This window comes from Lathyrus oleraceus, chromosome 7 (assembly GCF_024323335.1).
Source record: "Lathyrus oleraceus cultivar Zhongwan6 chromosome 7, CAAS_Psat_ZW6_1.0, whole genome shotgun sequence".
Lineage (NCBI taxonomy): Eukaryota > Viridiplantae > Streptophyta > Magnoliopsida > Fabales > Fabaceae > Lathyrus > Lathyrus oleraceus.
The window spans coordinates 99620093-99639861 of NC_066585.1; the positions used below are offsets into that span (position 1 = coordinate 99620093).

General features: G+C 33.8%; 1 protein-coding gene across 1 annotated transcript; it reads left to right on the forward strand.

Annotated features, from left to right (window-relative positions):
- Positions 1–12066: 12066 nt before the first annotated feature.
- On the forward strand, positions 12067–13580 carry LOC127105113 (tubulin-folding cofactor C). The gene has a single exon (XM_051042280.1). It carries the CDS (start codon positions 12347–12349, stop codon positions 13391–13393), a length of 1047 nt encoding a protein of 348 aa, XP_050898237.1. The 5' UTR covers positions 12067–12346; the 3' UTR covers positions 13394–13580.
- Positions 13581–19769: the final 6189 nt, after the last annotated feature.

Below are 19769 nucleotides of genomic sequence, written 5' to 3' on the forward strand. Positions count from 1 at the left end.
CTTGTATCTCTCACTTTAGATGCACATGACAATGGTTTTTCAATTTGGCTCAAGTTTGGGATCCCTAGCACAAGAATACACACATCAAAAAGTTCCATAAGGCAAACAATGAATGGACAAGAGTGAGTTTAGAGATTAGGTCCTTCCAATTCATCTTCAACATTAAGGCCTTTTTACTCCATTTTTACATAGGGAATGTCCTAAAGTCTAAGTCCTTTTTGTCCATTTTGCATTTGGTTGACAACAATCAAAATAAAACACAAGCACAATAGTATATACACAATTATGTGCTCAAGTGAGCAAAAGGCAAATTGCGTTAACATAAACATGTGCTCAAGTGAGCAAAGGGCAAAAGCAAATGAATAATATGTACAAGAATATTAAATTGCATTAATGTAAAGTGCAAGAATTAAATGTTAATGGTTAATAGTTAGTGTTAGTGTGCCATAAGGCAATTTAGCGCTATGTTAAGCAATCGTAAGTGGACTAATGTAGTAGTCACACCTATCTGAGGCCGGTCAATAAAATATAGGCAACAAACACAAGTTAGAGATCTTGATTAGTAAATCAAGCTCCTACAACTTGCCATGCCAAAAGAAAGTGAGAAATGATCTAATATTGATTTAGGTTTTCATGCTTGATTAAGAAGTAACCTATCCTTAATGCAAAGTCATTCACTTGATCTATGATCAAGATGAATTAGATTTGAATCAAGGAAGGTTAAACCTCCCATACATCAAGGCTAACCACCAATCTTTAACTCATTGATCAAAAAAAGAAAAAAAGATGAAGAAGAAGATGAATAAGAATGTACATTAATTGATCTTCAAATGAAATAAGCAAATTGCACTGACTAAAGACAAATGGAATCAAGGTCAAAAACTAGTAAACAGAAGCAAAATGAAACTTAGAAGTCAAGAAACAAATAAAATATTTTTGGTATTTTTCAAAATTAGAATAATACTTGAATTAAAATAAACAATTAAATGTCAAACTTCAAATTCATCTCAAATCAACTTTGAAAAGTTCAAATGGATCATCCTAAGTTCAACACAAAAAATTTCAGCATTTTTAGAAACCAGAAACTATTTTTAATCAATTAAAATGCATAAAAAATAACCTAATTGAACTAAAATCTCAAATAAATCTCAAATCAATTAATAAATTGATGAGAATATTTTTCATAGATCCATCATCATTCAAAGAGGTTAAGAAAATATTTTGGTATTTTTTGAATATTGAAAACTATTTAAAATGAACTAAAAATAACCAGAAAAGAGAAAATTCATAAAAAATATCAAATGCCAAAATAAAAAATAAATAAAAAATCATTTTTAGAAACTAGAAATAAAAAGAGAAATAATGCAATTGGTCTCATATTTTTTGGAATTAAAATGAAAGAGTTATGATTTTTTGAAATAAAATGAAATAAAATGAAATAAAAGAAATAAAAGAAATTAAAATCAGAAAAAAGAAATTAAGAAAATATGTGATGCGTTGGATCCAGGCTCATTAATTGAGCTGGCACATCCAAAGGTCCAGGCATGCGCGCGCACCAAACGCCTTGGTCAATGAGAAACACAAGGCCATTAAAAAAGTCATAAAAATGAAAGGACGAGATTAGATCTGGAAATTGCATCGCACGACTCAGATTTGATTTGGCAAATAGACGGTGGTGTACACCACCGTCTTCTCCGGCGAGCTCATCAGCTCCGGTGAGAATTGCAGACATGGCAATCTCAACCAAATGAAGCGATCTATACATCAATGGAAAGCTGGGGTGACGTACATCACCCCTGTACCATTTATTTTCACTCTAGATCTCCATGGGAAGAGAAATCAGAGGTGGAAAATGATGGTGTTCAACTTGAACTTAATGGATTTTCAAAATTAAAAGCACAGTTTAATTGCCTCTGATGAGAGGACTTCAGCCAAACCAACAAATGCAAGAAACAAGCTACAATCAGTGTGTTTCGAAGAAGAAAAGTTTGTGTAGCAACCTCTGAAATGTGGATCTATAGAGCACAATTCCTCTTAGTTATTGATTGCAGTGTGATCTAGAGATGAAGATGAAGCAAGGCCAAGGAATTTTGAGTCTGATAATCAACCAATGAAGTTGAAAATCAGATCTGAAATTTTGAAATGAAAGAGTGAATTCCTTTAGGTATGGCTATGGAGTGAGTTTTGCAGCATAACAGGCGCCTTCAGGTTGTTGAATAATGAAGCCAAGCACTCTTATTTATAGCAATTGGCAAGGCAATACATGAAAGTTTCATGTGCATGAATGAAGAGGACCTCCATGCATGGGCCTGTACAGGCGCATGGAGGGCCCAAATCCTATTGGTTTGGCAAGCTTAACATCAGCAAAGAAGTTTTGGACGTGCAGATGAGGTGTAATTGGCTTATGCAATGAGTTTTCAAGTAGTTTCCAAAAATGCACCAAAATGTTCTCCTCTTTGAAAATGCCTTTTCCAAAAATAAAACATGGTCTTATGGGTAATGGTTGGAAAGCTCTTGACATGAGTATCAATTGTTATGTTGAGCAAAACTTAATTTGGAATTGGGAAATTAGTGAAAATTGGCCATAAAGTTCAAGGTGCAAAATGTGTGTATGTGAAAAATTCCAAAATGGGCCAACTTCAAGCCCTTATGTTTCAATGATGAAAGCCCTAAATGACAAATCCTCCAACATTAAAGTTGTATATCTTTTCAAAACAATCAATTTGGACTCAAATTTTGCATAATTTGAATTTTTGATGAGAAAGTTATGGGCACTTGAAGTTGGATTTTTTCACATTTCAATGCATTCGGTCCAAAGTGACCTATAATGTTTTGCATTATCACATGTATTTCTTTTAGGATTATGAAAATTTGTTCAACATAAAAAATTCAGTATACATCTTAAAATTTCCAATTCACTTGATCCCACCTCAAAATCATAAAAAATGAATGAGTTATGTCCTTGGGAAGGTGGCCCAAAATTAGGGTTTCAGTTAAAATGACCTATAATGTTTTGAAATGGATGATGACTTTCCAAGCTTCAAATCAATTTTTGATGAACATTAAAGTTGTTCATATGGTTCTTAAGAACATGTTTTCCCTTGGGGTCATCTCCATTTGACAAACACATAAAAAGTTAGGTCTCAGTGTACTTCAAAATAGTCAGATGAATTGACTGATCAACTTCTCAAGTCCAAGCCTCAAATCTTGAGGAATTGATGATTGAGGATACTCAAATAAGCTAAAATATGCACGAAATGATGAATGAAAGAACTTCCCTTGATTTTATTTGATCATGGGTTGAGGTTGCTTCATGAGCAAGGCACAATTGATGAACAAATGAATTAGGGTTTCCTTGGGAAACAAGCCTTAAGCCCTTTGGTTTGCTTTGATCAAAATGACAAATTGAGATTATTGGGAGGAATATATGATGAATGAGAGATTTGGGAACCATTGTCATGATTGCTTTCATCTTCACCTGGCCATATCAATGAGCATAGGGTCTCCTAGGAGCCTTGGATCTTATGATTGCTCAAGCTACAAAATAAAAGATGTTAGTGACATATTTTTGTGCTTTTGGTTAGTAAACAAAGTAAGAAAAGCAATAATATACAATTCAAGCATGCTTGGTGATCTCAAACCAACTCAAAAGTGTTCCCACCCAAAGGTTAGGAGCCAAGATGCTATGATCCTTGAGGCAAAAATGCAAATGCAATGATATAATGCCATGAGGGATCTTAAGGTCAAAATTAGGGTCTTACATGAATGCTAATTGTTACTACAATATCCTTCTTTGACAAAAATCAAGAGTGGCGTGCCACATTAGCTTCCACTAGAGGATTTTGATGTCATGGACCAAAATTGTGTACATAAAACTAATTGCATCTAGGTCTAACATTATGTTTAGTGCATGCATGTGCACTCGATATTGTAACGCCCCAATTTTATTTAAATTATTTTTTGTAATTTAATTATGTGATAGTTGTGGTTGTGTTGTGTTGAATGGTGTTTTGATGTGTTGTGTATCCTTGGTCTGGAGTAGTTGCCTTAGAAATTAAGGTGTTGGGGAGTGTGTTAGCAAAAGTGTAGAAGGGTGGTGTGGTGAGTAAAACTAATTAACTATTTTAGTTATTATTTAATTTAATTAGTTAATTGAGTGTATTATTATTGTTATTATCATTATTATTACGAAAGAGATTAATTACTATACACTGTCAGTGTAAAAAGATTTACAATGTCGATTCATCACCATCACCCGTTTGCATTACTTTATAGGTTTTTAAAATAAAAGTCAAATTTATTTCAATATCCAACGTCTAAGATTAACTGACGGTGTAAAATCTTTTTACACCTTCAATTAAATCCATTTAGTGATAATATAATAAGTTAATGAAATAATAAGAAAAATAAAAATAGAAAAGAGGGGATTTGGGATAAAAACTCAGGGAACATAATATTTGGGAGAAAAGAGGAGAAACTGAGAAAGGGAGAAGAATATGCTATGGCTAAAGGGAAGAATTCACCATCGTTGAAGGTCAAGAATCTATTGATAGGAACTCTAAGATAAGGGTGAGATTCTGATTATCTAAGTGTTAACATGATGATGGTGGGTAGGTTATGCCATGTAAGTTTTGTGTTTTTTTCTCTATGTTCATTATCATGGTGATATTGTTAATTGTTGAATTGTGTGAATGATGAATTGTTGCTGTTAGAATTATGAAATTTGATTGAATTATTTGTTATCGATGTTGTGTGAATTGATGTTGTTTTGGGTTAGAGTCGGAACTGAGTTATGAATGTTTTCGATGTAAATAAGTTGGGGTTTTGAACTTTGGAAAAATGATTTTTGTGTTAAAATGTGGTACAAATGATTTGAGAGAAAATGGGGGTTTTAGGATGAATTTTAGTTTTTGAAAAAGTTGCAAAAAAGTGCTTATGCAACAGTGTAATCGGTTACCAAAATTGAAGTAACTGGTTATACTGCTTAAAAACATGTTTTTGGGCAAAGCTTAGAGGGTGTAATCGGTTACAAGTTTTTGGGTAACAGGTTACCCTGTGTAACAGATGTCACGCAGGGGCTGGAAATGGGGGTGTAATCGGTTACCAGTTTTAGGATAACCGATTATCGTGTGTGTGACAGTGTGGGTTGCACTACTGGATATAGTGTAACCGGTTACTGGTTTTGGGGTAACCAGTTACACTGGGAGAAATTTCTTAAAAACTTTAAAAATTCATAACTTTTGTTCCGAGTGTCCGATTCGAGTATCGTTCGAAGCGTCGGAAAGCTGAAAGCGTGTATTATCATTAGAGTGGTTACAGTACCTGAAAGTGAATAATTTTATGTGTGATGGTGTTGATATGCATTGAAATATTTACGTGGTGGTGTGACATGACCTTAAATGCATTTGTCGTTGCTTGTTATGTTGTATGTTGATGTTGTTGAGCTATATAACATGCGTTGATGCATGATGGCCAGTACTGGCGGTGTACATTGACTATGATGGTGGATCATTGTGCATGATATTGTTATTACATGTATAATTTGTTGCATGCATTCATGTTGTTAGACAAATGGCCAGTCATTGGTGAGCCTTAAATCCCATTGTATGGATTGGGCCGATAGCTAATTTCGGAGGTGATGAGTTCAGTGAGATGTTATCGGAGTTGATGGTAACGAATTGGTAACTTTGATCCTATGAGGTGAGGATCGAAGCGATGAACCCGAGTGTTCACATATTGGTACTACATGCATTGAGTCGAGTTGTTGAGTCTCATTGCATTATACATTGGTTGCATTTGTTATTGTGTTGGATGGTTGATTATGTTATTGTTATGTTGGATGTTTGTTATGTTGCTATTATGTGTGAATAACCATTATATGAATTATATGGAATTGTGTAGTGGAATGGGTTATGTGCATGTGATAATATAATGCTTACTTATTATCGTGCTTTTCTTTATATAATTATGATATCTCACCCCTTATGTTTGAATGTTGCCTCCACGTGGGTAACGTGCAAATAATCCGCAGTATGAGCTCAAATGTGAGTGGAATATGAAGTCTTTCATTTTATTTTAATGCTTGAGTCTGCTCTGATGTGTAACATCGGAGAATTGGGAGTGATGTGTCTTTCATTATGTTTTAACATTTCTTATAATGATATATTATGTTGATGTTGAATATGTTGAGTTAACTATTTGTTATTGTTGTTCCGCTGCTATTTAATAAAAATTAACATTCAAACATGTGGTTATTACTACTATTTTTATAAATGTCAAAATGTTACATGTCTTTTCAATTGAGTAGGTTGATTGTATGTTGTAATGTAGCATCCTAAATTGCATGTTGATTTGTTTTACTCTGATAAATGTTTTAAATTACGCAGGGAAAATTTAGGGTGTTACAGATATCAATCCTCTCCTTAGGAATCACATTTAAAAGTTGTAAAGTGCATCCTTAGATGCCTTTATGGTACATCTAAGTATGGACTTTGGTTTTCCAAAGGTAGCGATTATAGTTTGGTTGGTCACTCTTATTCCGATTTTGTCGGTTGCAAATCAAATAGGAAAGGTACTAGAGGAACTTGCCACATATTTTCAAACTCTTTAGTTAGTTGACATAGTAAGAAACAAGTCTTTGTTGCTTTCACAAAACCTCTTGCGACTGGGCCGTTTTTCAATATTCGTAGAAAATTGGGCATTCTCGATATCTCAAATCTTGTATAAAATATTTTTTTGCATGTACTTCTTATATTTGTTTTAACCTTCGCTCAAAAGTTATACTTCATGTGAGTGCATCCTCTGTCTCTCATCTTATGAGGTAATATCGTTTCACTTATCTCTTTGTTCTTAATATTTTATATAATATGTTGCTTATCTATGACTCTTGTATTTGTTTGCATGTTTATGTTCCAATATTCTGTGATATATTTGATGTATTATACATTTCATTTTTGTTCACTTCCAAAAAATTCATTGATTACTCATGAGTGTTTCAATCAATATGTTTATAGTGACGTCATGTTTTTATTTCATCATCACATGTATTTCATGCTATTCTTCAAATTTGAAGTATTTTTTATGTTATTAGTGTTTGATCATATTATTTATATATTTTTGCATGAAAATGTTATTTTTGCATGAATTTTTCAAAGTCCATAGAGAATGTCTCGACACAATCTCCATGGTAAATTGGATGTATCAGATGAATCTAATAAAAAAGAATTATCAAGTTAAAAGCATTCTTTTGTTTTTATTCTGGACTTCTTAATCAATGGACAGTAAAATAAATAATTATGATTAAAAGATGGTATGCAAATTAAAAAGGGAAAATATCTTCATTGACTTGGAGGAATGATTACAAAACGGTATGAATAACATTAATCTTAATCATACCTAGTTTCCTAAGCTTGGAAAAAGTATTCCCGTTCCAAATTCACTTATTCTTTTTCATCAGAAACAAAATGAATCACTCTTCTTCTTCTCTTGGACTTCTTTTATTCTTACTAATCTTCTTTTGTGACTTCAGTGTCTGAGGAAGAGAGGTTGAAGGAACCTCTTCAGAGGTTCTGACCCCCTAAGAAGTTGCCTCAGATACTTTTTAAGTCTCTGAAACAATAGGAGAAACATATTACTCAGAAGTTGTATTCATCTTGAATCAGATGTATGTTGAAGCGAATATGGATTTGTGATCTGGCTAGAACAAAGTTGTGTGCTTTTATAATGAAGACTCTCGAAGCTAATCACTAATTAAGAATGTCATACTAAGTCATAATTACTTATTGAAAACTGAAACGATTGTGATTTACCATCATAAGTAAAGAATCTATTGGGTTAAAATGCTTTTATTTTTTAAATTGGTATCAATTTGTTTTAAACTATCTATTTGTATTAGACTTTAAATTGTTTTTCTACCGTCTTCTTCTTTTGAAAAATGTTGTAATCTTTTGGATGTTTTATTTGTTTCAAATTCTTTTGTGTTCTTTTAAAATTTTGTGCATTTAAACTGTTTTAAAATTCTTTTAGTTTTATTGTTTTTCTCTTTCTTTTAATATATTTTTGATAATGACAAAGGGGGACAAAATATATTTAAGAAGAGAAAAACGTCTGAACAAAGTAGTGTCTGCCATAACAACTTCAGAGTAATAAGTTTTAAGTTAATATTTGTAAGTTTATATTTATATTTTGTGTAATTTATTGAGCTTAAATGACTAATTTTAATTTAACAAAGACAAATATTTAAGGAGAAGCTTACAAACCTTACCTTAATGGAATGTCAAGACTAAAGGAAGAGCTTACAAGCCTCAGCCTAAGGTATGTGAAAGTCATGGGGGGCTTACAAACCTCGGCCTCTGATGTTAGACTTTGTTGATTACAATTATAGGATTAAATTAACATAGATAAGGAGTTAAGAAGAGCTTACAAACATCGTCTTAATGGACTATCAGACTTAGGGATAACTTACAAACCTCATCTTAAAGTATTGTTCAACTTAGGGAGAGCTTACAAACCTCAGCCTATGATGTTAGAATATGTTAGTTAAACCATTAACCATTATTCTTAAATACATTTGTTTGTCATCATAAAAAAGGGAGATTGTTAGAACAAGATATGTTCAAGCTCCTAAAAGGTTTTGATGATAACAAAGTATTTAAAGAACAACAAGGTTTATAAATGGTTATTCTAGTGTGCAGAACCAAAAGACATTAACCTTGATATTAATCAAGTTAATCACTCTGAAGAACCATTAAAGGGAAGCAAAGCTGTTCTGAATCTAAAGTATCAGAACCAGGCTTCCAGACTCTTATGAGTCCATCCAAGTCTTTCAGATGTTGAACTCGTGCCTATCATGGAATCCAAATATCAACAAACTGTAAAGACTGGAATCTTTTGAAGCAAGCAATCACTGTCACAAGGAATGACCCTGCAACTTTTGAACGTGCTTAACCAACACTTATGAATGATCTGCTTCAAACAAATTTGTCTACATCAAGTCATCAACTATATAAATGTTAATCCAAACTAGTTCTGATCAAGACTATGATGAATACAAGCTCAGAACCTATGAACTCTTGACTCTGAAGTCTCACTTCAACCAGGTTTTGCAGACATACTCAACTTATGATCAAGCTTTAACTAATTCTATAAAAAGCCACTGAGTCAAGAAGTTAAGTATAAGGATAGCAGCGACCCTGAACAAGCTTCAACAAACGTCTATAAGAAGATTTCCAGTCTGAAGTTATCCATAGAAGATCACGTGATAACAATACAATACTTTATGTCTAATCAACATAAATCTATGTTGTAAGGATCTTATCTCTCCAACTGCTTTGAACTATACTCTCTTCTCCTAACGTCTCTATGATAGCTAAGTTTTGACTCATTCTATTGTCCAACAACTAAAGACCTTAAATGGATACTTGTACCATGATAGCTTCAACGATTATCTGTACTATGGTAGTTTCAATCTTCAACGGGTATGTTCCATAATCTACTTATAGATGAAAATTGAAAACATTCATGAGTGTTATGAACTGGTGAAGTTCATGGAACAATCTCTATGAGTCGAACCTCTACCTATCAAGAAAATGAATGTGAGTTGAATATTTTGTGACCGTGTTCATGTGGATGTGATACCAATTCACTAAAATGAGTTAAGAGAAATACACTTCAAAATATTTATATAACCAAAAGAGTTAAATGTGTGAGAATATGGATGAAACATATTCACATACATTATGAAGATAGAATATGTGAATATGTTCATCAGAACATAAATGCACAACAAAATGAAAATTTATGCAAGGAGAGAAGAATAATGACCACTTCATTCTTCCACACTTATGAGCAAACAACACAAATCTGCTCAAGAGTGTAAACCCTTGTGCATCTGCTTATTCAAGAAGCACACACATGGACACAAGGTTATCTCAGATTCTTACGGTTAAGAGAATTTGAAGACTACACAATGTGCTCAGAGTAAGTCTCCTTGTGATTAGATTGAGCATTAAAGTCCTAATCTAATTAGTTAGAAAAATAAGTCTCTTTCTATGTAATTGAGCAAAACTCCTTAACACGAGCTTAAGGTGAGAAGTGTTGGAGGATCCAATCCTGAAAATTGTTGGAAAAACTAATTATTAGTAATGGCGTTGTAAAAGTGTTATGAAAATGCACACAAACACTAAAAGACCAGGAAATATTATAGTCAATAGTGTGATGTTGCATGTCACCTATTTGGTCTTTCACATACAACCTTTGAATAACTTGGGCTACAAGTTGACCAAACAAGCGCCCCTCAATTGTATTCATGGATCCGCTCAAAGTCATCGAAGTATCACATGTAGACGACATCCACATAAGTGGCACTATTGTCCATAAAAATGGAAGTGACAACCAAATACAACATGTATGCTCTCATAGCATGCTCTATGTTTCACATCCTGATCGTCATCACCAGCAACCTGTTGTGCTATAAGTAGCTCATATGTATAAACCTTATATCGAAACCTAGCATGAGTCCCTTAAGTGGTTTCAAACTCTTTTATGGCCGCCTCTGGGTCAACTCCCAAATAGTCTACCATTATCTCTAGTGCATCGTCTCTGTTAATCTTCCTATGATCTTAAAGTTTTCCCGTAATCGAAAGATGCAACAGACACGGGGCATCGTCTAATGTGATAGACATCTCACCATGTGGAAGATGAAATGATGATGTCTCCGTGTGCCATATCTCTACAAACACGGACAATATATCATGGTTAATCGTACCATAACCAGTCTTGCACATGTCTCTCATCCCAGATAGCTTCAAAACATCTTAAAACTAATGCTCATTAGGCTGCTGCAGACCAATAATCTTTCGCCCATGGTTGATGAATTTTAGAGCATCACGGTTCTATAGAAAAATGAATCATCGTCACAAATTTTTAATATTATAATAAACATAATTTAAGAAGAATTAATCTAACTAAATTCCACCTCTCCATCCCAGGTATGTCTGGTAGTATGGTTTGGATAAATAGGAAGAAGTGACAAGTATGTCGAGCCTCCTCTAAAGCCCTGCGGTGCCTGAGGTGCCTATACTACCTCATATGCCTGGGGTGCCTCAGGTACCTCTAATGACTGAGGTACCTCTGGTAACTCAGGTACCTCTGCTGCCTCAGATGTCTGAATAGGTGAAACATGTCACCTATGGGAAGATGGAGGCAAGGATGCATGAGTAGGTGACACGCGTGTCATACGGGAAGAAGAGCGCAGATATACATGAGCTCTAGAAGTTGACGCCTCTGCATCATCCAGACTAGAGGTAATAGGAGCCTGCGAAGATTGGCTTTTTCCCCTTCGAACAGATGCACCCTGTGCAATTCTGTAGTGCCTCAATCGGTCTTGCTAATTCTTATAAGGAAACCAGACAAGAGTTATACAATGAATACAAGTAAAAATTTCCAAAAAAATGCACTAGAAAACTCTGGAGACGCATCTCCGGTTTCTGAGAATCAAAACGTTCGAAAATTCCGGAGATGCATCTCTAGAAATTTCTACAACTCTCATCAGCGTCAATGGCGAAAATGTAGTCCCCCAAAGTCGAAAAAATAGTTCATTGATCAATAAAACTACTTATCAAACATGTTTTTCATTTGCATAACATGTATAAACTACTTATTTCTTTACCTAATTATCAATTTCTACAAATTTATGCATAAACTCAAAAAATCTAGAAAAGAGAAAAAACTTACAAATTTTGAAGTTGGTTGAATGAATTTGAGAGAATGTGAGCTCTTTGATGGGGTTGATGTTGATGGAAGAAACTTTAAAATTTATTGAGTGATTCCGAGAGAATGTAAGTTGAGAGAGTTTGAGAAACTTAAGTGTTTTTTTAAAAGTGAGAAATGAGAAAGGATTATGGCGTGTTTTTAAGTAAATAGCACCGGAAGATAAATCTCTGTAATGTATGCAAAAATACATCTCTATAAATTTTTTTAATTAAATTAGAGCATGATTCAAAAATGTATTGAGTTCAAGTGCGTCTAAAGATTCATCCAAAATCTGAAAGTATTACGGTATTTCCCGAATAAAATCTCTTAAGGGAAAAAAAAAAAATCTTATGGATTGGCCAGAGCCGACGGCCCATTTTTGCAACTCATGTTTTCCTTGTTACCAACAAAAAAGCCCTGTTTTTCTCACATCAACGCCGCTGCAAGAGCACCTTACGCCGCTTCCGTCCGTCCAACTCAAAGCAACCTCTTCCCATTTACGAAAAACGACATTCATCTGCTTTTCATAAAGCATTGGGATTTCAAAACTTCAGTGTGCCTCTTCCACCAACACCACTGAGTTAGAGCTAGAAAAATGGATGATGAAATGGAGAAAGAAATTATTTCAGATAACAAAGAAGCAGAAGCCTTACAGAAAAAGCACTTATCAATGCTAGACCGTCTCTCCAAACGCCAACAATCCCGTTCAACCAGCTCCACTGAACCTTCCACCGAATCAACTTCCTCCTTCCTCTCCCGCTTCTCCGAACTAAAATCCTCCATCGAGTCTCATCTCTCCGACTCCCAATCAGTTGCTTCCGATCCATCTCAGCTTAAACCGCATTTGGATAAAATCTCCGAATCAATCTCCGATTTGGAAAAACTCGTCGCTCAAAGCTCCTACTTTCTTCCTTCTTATGATGTTCGATCTTCCCTTAAAACTGTTTCCGATTTGAAACGTAGCCTTGAGAATCTCAGCTCCGAGCTTATCCCTAAAAAGAAATTCTCCTTCAAGAATAAGGCTAGTAAGAAAGAGCGAGATTCCGTTGTTCCAGAATCCAAACAAAGTATAGCACCGGTGTACAATTCCGTCCAACCGAGCTATGTGGCGCGTGATTCTCCAGGGTTTAGGAACAAAACCGGTGAGGTTTTGGTTGGAGAGTTTAAAGAATCGGAGATAGGGGAATTCACGATTTCGGATCTAGATTCTTGTGAAGTGAGGATTATTGGTTGCATTAGGGCGCTTTTCATTCATAGATTGAAGGATTGTAGGGTTTACGTTGGGCCAGTAACGGGATCAATTCTGATTGAGGAAGCTGAGGGTTGTGTTTTCGCGATTGCGTCGCACCAGATTCGGATTCATGGTGCTAGAAGAAGTGATTTCTACCTTAGGGTTAGGAGCAGGCCTATAGTTGAGGATTGTAATGGTGTGAGGTTCGCCCCGTATTGTTTGAGTTATGGAGGGATTGAAGAAGATCTTCGAGGTGCTGATCTTGATGCTGAGACGGGAAATTGGGCCAATGTGGATGATTTCCGGTGGCTACGTGCGGTGCAAAGTCCGAATTGGTCGATTTTGCCGGAGAATGAGAGGGTTGGGATTCTTGATATATCTAATTCAGGAAGTATGAAGAAGGAGATTTGATTTGAGTTGTAGAGAGTGTTCTCAAGATTGTTTATTTTCATTTTATTAGTTTATTAATATTGCAACTGTGAAAGCTATTTGATTCTTCATCTGCATAGGAGTACTCTTCTTATCGGGATTTTGATGCTGAGATTAATGTGATTTTTGAAATGCAAATGCTTTTGCATATGTCTCTCTTTCATTGTTATTTATTTTTGCAAAGGAAACGGAGTATTTATGTTAGTCTGCATGCTTTTGTGTTAGTCAATTCAGGAATCACTGCATTTGCATGTGTTACAAATTCCTTGGCTACAAAGGGTGGATTATTTTATCTTAGGCCACAATCCCTTGTATGGTTACTCACTTTGTTATCCATAAACTATTTTTTTTACATAGCTTGGATAACTTCAGTATTTGATAGAATTGTATTGGTGGCACTCACCTGATACCTTTTTTGGAAGTTTTCTTTTGGATGAGCTCAAGGAAGCTTCAACTAATTTTACGGAACTAGAGATTATTCGACTATCTTACAAGAATTAGTTGTTCAATGGATCCAATATTTCTCCTATGTTCACTCTTCCGTACCTACTTGATTTTCTCTTCCTCGTTAACCAAATTGAAAGAGTTGTTGTTTGCTTGGTACCCCAAACACTGAAGAGTGGACTGAAAGAGTTGTTGTTTGCTTGGTATGCCAAATACTGAAGAGTGGAGATACTTAATTTCTTATGGTGCTTGATTAGCTTTCACTGACGACTTATTCATGGGTGCTTAAGCCATAATCTTTTATTTTGGTATGATAGTGTTGAATAAGAAAATGCATATCATAATTAATGTATTGTGCATATGATTATTTAAGTCACGACTTTCTAATATTGTGTTGGAATGTAAGTGAATCCAATATATCAGTATTATTAGAGTACCAATTTTTGGACCTAAAGATACATGAGTGGTCAATTTTTGTACTCAATATTGTCATTCTTTCATAGACTATTTTACATGACACTTGTGGTATACTTTTATTGGTGTTGTTCTTAATTGTGATTGTTTCTTGGGAAGTAAGTAGTCCTTTGCTCAATGACATATTAGGTTTCATTACTGGCATTAACAATAGTGTGAAGCCAATAATTATTCATATAGCAGCTGGCTTTCTGATATTTTCTCTATATTTGATTATGCAGACTTATATGATTCATATTATTTCATGTTTTCAGCATCACAGCATTTGTAGTCTACTATTCTATCTAATCATAGTGCTCTATCTATTCATCATGTATGATGTCAACAACTATGCCTACAAAATCACAGAATCTAAATGGAAGTCTCTCCTTTATATCTCAAAAATAATAATTGTGCGGAAAATATTTTGAGAAGCCAAATCTGTTGCAGTAGTGACAGGAGTTTGGTTGTGTTGCCAAATATTGGTACAGTGAAGTGTAATGGAGATTCTGTGAGAAGCCAAATCTGTTGCAGCCATAACAGGCATTAGTTCTGGTGTAGAATTTGATGGACATTTCATTGGAGTGTGCAAGGATTTTCTCTCTAAATTGAGTTTATGGGTGGAGCTGGTGTAAGTGTGTCTCTGCAACCACAACAGCTAAGAGCCTACTTGGAATCATACATTTCACTAAAGAGATGGCATCAATGTTCCTGTCATGTGTTATGTTTTATTCAATATTGATAAGATTTAACTTTTATTGTGTGGTGTATATTGTCTTACTTTTTTGTTTTTCTCTGATGAATTTTTGTTTTATGGAATACTTCAAAATTTGGAATTTAGCAGCTGTATATCTGGGTATTAATTTGTGTTGACTGAAGCTTTTAAAAACTAGACATAATTTGCATGAAATAGACTTTGATATGGTTTAGTTTGGTTATGATAAGGATAGAGAAAATTGAACTTTAAGTTCAGTTACTGATTTGAAATTCTACAACTATAAATTGGACCCTCTTGCCAGTATTTTGCTCTAACTCATGCTGCATAGGTCTTTTAGGAGTGAAACATAAAGCATTAGAAAATAAATAAAATTTGTCACGAGTTAGACAATGGAAGGACTTCAATTGATTAAGTATAGTGTGATATATCAACTGCAAGTTGAGGATTTAAACCTGAATTATGTGTGGACCATACTGTAGCAAATTAAACAGAACTCGCTGTTTAGAATTCAGAACATATTCCTGTATCATTATAAAGTAGAGTAAATTGCCTACATATTAGACAAATATTTTCTAAATTCTGATTGAAGAAGCTGAGAGATGCGTTTTCATTATTGCGTCACATCAGATTCGGATTCATGGTGCCAGGAGAAGTGATTTCTACCTTAGGGTAAGGAGCAGGCCTAAAGTTGAGGATTGTAATGGCGTGAGATTCACACCATATTGTTTGAGTTACCGGGGGATTGAAGAAGATCTTCGCCTCGCTGATCTTGATGCAGAGACTGGAAATTGGGCCAATGTGGATGATTTCCGGTGGCTGCATGCGGTGCAGTCTCCAAATTGGTCGATTTTGCCGGAGAATGAGAGGGATGGGAGTGTTGATATATCTAATTCGGAAAATATGAATGAGGAAGTTTGATTTAAATTGTAGAGCTAGTGTTTTCAAGATAGTTTATTTTCATCTCATCAGTTTATTAATATTATAACTGTGAGAGCCATTTGATTCTTCTTCATCCTCCTAGGGATACTCTTATCAGATTTTTGATGTCGAGGTTAATTTGATTTTTGAAATACAAATGGTTTTGGATATGTTTCTCTTTCATTGTTATTTTGTTTTGGTATGATAGTGTTGTATAAGAAAATGCATATGATATCTAATGTATTGTGCATATGATTATTTAAGTTATGGCTTTCTAATATCCTGTTGGAATGTTAGTGAATCCAATACAACAGTACCAATTTTTGGACCTAAAGATGCATGACCGGTCAACTTTTGTACTCAAAATTGTCATTCTCCCTGAGATTATTGCACATGAAACTTGTAGTATACTTTTATTGGTGTTGTTCTTAATTGTGATTATTATTTAGGAAATACGTAGGTCCTTTGCTCAATGACATATTTGGTTGTGCATACTTATATGATACAGTACATATTATTTAATGTTTTCAGCATCACATCATTGGTAAGTTTTTACCATTCCATCTAATCATGGTTAAGTGTTGCCAAATACTGGTACAGTGCAGTGAAGTGTAATGGAGATTCTGTGAGAAGCCAAATCTGTTCCATTGGAGGCTAGTTATACATTAAAGTATGGTTTGTAAGGTTTCTGTCAACTTTGTGCTCTGGAGTTATTTTTTGACTGGTGACATGATGTTAAGTTGGTTGTTTTTCTTTATGTCTTGCAAGTAGTTGAAGTCTAAGTCTCAACAAGTTATTGGAGTTGTTTGGCAATAATGACATGTTCTGTTATGATTGCGTTACAGGGTGGGATTTATCATTGGTTTTCTATCTAAAATGAATTTATTGGTGGAGCTGGAGTAATTGCGTCTCTGCAACTGCAAAAGGTAAGAGCCTACATGAAATCATACATTTCACTAAAGAGATGGCATCAATGTTCCTGTCATGCGTTATGTTTTTCTCAATATTGATGAGATTTGAACTTTTATTGTGTGTTGTATATGGTCCTTTTGTTTTTCTCTGATAAATCTTCGTTTGTGGGATACCTCAAATTTTGGAATTTAGCAGCTGTATATCTGTGTATTAAATCTGTAGGGTAATTGGACCGATAAGTATACAGTCTTAAGGCAAAGATTGATATTTTGAAAAGAACCTATAGGTGTAATTATATGATTGTATGACAATGTCTGTAATATTTTCAATTAAGATGAAGATGGGTGCTGTTGCTTGAAATGATACATGTTAAGTTTAACATTTAGTATGGTAAAGTAAAGAAAGAGGGAGATCAATGTTATATAGACTAATCTTTTGTTATAAGATACATTAGCCAGATCTTGTTTAGGAGTTCAGAGTGGAAGGGAAGGGAGAGATTTGAAAAAAAAGATAGGATTGAGTGGAAAGAATTGAATGATTTTGATTGGTAGGATTTTGGAAGGTTTGTTTTTATTCATAATATCAAAAATCATATAATTTGGATAACTCAAAATTTGTATTGAATATAGGTTTTGGAGGGCTTACATAAAATTTTCAAATATAATTTATATTATTATAATATTATGAAAATTAAAAATACAGTAATTAACACTCTTTTATAGTTTTATATAAAATTATTCTTTCAATAAATATCAAATATTTTCTTATATATTTTTTTAAAAATTGTTTTCGGAAGCCCTCCCCTCCTCTTCAATCTCTTAAACAAAGCCCTTAGAATTTTTATTAAAAGAACATGGGCAGTATATATAGACTACACAATTAAGATTCAATAATATATTTTAACAATACGCATGAGAGCTTATACATAACTTATAGTAAAAAAGATGAGCTTATACATAAATTATGGTAAAAAAGGTGATAAAGGTACATTTGTACTCATGTTTATACATTAACTTTTGAGTTATATTATTTGAATATTTGATTTTACTCGTGATATTTTACAATGTCTGTTAATGTGTCTCTTATTTTTTGATCTTATATATTTTTTGAGACACTTAATTTAAGTGTTCAAGTATCATTCTCTTAAGTTTTAAGTTTTTCTATATGCATTATCTTTCAAATCATAAAATAATAAAATATGACCTACACTTTTTGTTTATCTATGTGTTATTATATGTGTATCATATTCAAATCACTTGTCATTTCTTCTTCTTTCTCTTTCTCGGCTATTTCTCATCTCTTCTTCAACTATTCTTTTCTACAATCATATCCAATCAAATACATAGTTTATCATTTTTTTATTTTTATTTAGAATCATTATGTGATGAAGATGAAGATTTAACTCAGTAAGTTTCTAGATATCATTATAGATTCATCCAATAATATCAATGTTCTTCTTTTGTATCATATGTTTGTTCACGATTGTTCATATGTTTATAGATTTAACATAATATTAACCAACTTTGTTTGCTGTTATAGATTTCATATGTTTATTCACGTTTGTTCATTAACCATGTTCTAAACAATATTCATCTACTTTGCTTACACCGTTAACCATGTTTATTTCGTGTGAAACGATTTGATTTCATATATTTACTCATGTTGGTTCGTTAACCATTTTGGGAATTGTATTAGCCAACTTATGTTACACCAATAACCAACTTTGTAATAAACAATGTTATAAACCTGCCCACATGTCTGGACGTTTATTAATCAAGTTATAGACAACATTAACCATAATTTTGAATGCTATTAACCAACGTTGTTATAAATTTATATTATACATAACATTGACATTTTTTATGCAGCTTGTGTCATAATGGACAATTCAAGCATTTTTATAGAATGTGGTGGTAGTCTAGGGAAAGATGTAGAAGTTGATCACGGTGATTGTGGTGGTGATGATGACGACTCACTTTGGATTCCTGTAATTGAGATATGTTTTTCTTGTCTAGAGGAAGTTAAAACATATTACCAAGAGTATGCTTTAAAAAAGGGGTTTAGATGGAGGATTAGATCATTGAAAAAAGGAGATGACGGGGAGGTCAACTACCTAATACTTTCATGTTCAAGAGAGAGGTATAACATTTCAAAAATTTCATGCACGTTAAAGACACTACCATCTAGAGCGAAAAATTATCCGTCCAAGATTTGTATTAAATTGAAACAAGATGGTTTGTGGTACATTACACAATTTGAATCTAACTATTCTCATGAGACTAGCCCTACAAAAGCAAGATTGTTCAAGGCTAACAAGAAAATGAACTTATATATGAGGAGAACAATCCAAATCAATGATGATGCGAGAGTAAGGATCAACAAGATTTTTCAATCGCTTGTTAAAGATGCAGGAGGACATGAAAATATTCCATTTTGTGAAAAAGATGTGAGGAATTATATTAACAAAGAGCGTCGTGCAATTGAAAAAGAAGGTGATGGTAAGGCTTTGCTTAGTTAATTTTGTAAAATGAGGGAACAAAATACAAATTTCTTCTATGACATAGATTTGGATGATGATTTTCATGTGAGGAATGTATTTTGGACTGATGTAAGAAGTAAACCCGCTTACGAATATTTTGGAGATGTTGTAACTTTTGACATAACATACTTGACTAAAAAGTATGACATGCCTTTTGTTGCATTCGTGGGTGTGAATCACCATGGTCAATCAACATTACTTGGTTGTGGATTACTATCAGGTGAAGACACAAATTCTTTTGTGTGACTATTTAAGTCATGACTTCGTTGTATGCTAGAAAAAGCACCTTTGGGAATTGTGACTGATCAATGTAAGGCTATGAAAAATTATATTGAGTTAGTCTTCCCTACAACTCGTCATAGGTGGTGTTTATG

What these genes read in the sequence shown, in the direction of transcription:
- LOC127105113 (XM_051042280.1), top strand. Translation starts at nt 12,347, where the DNA reads ATGGATGATGAAATGGAGAAAGAAATTATTTCAGATAACAAAGAAGCA.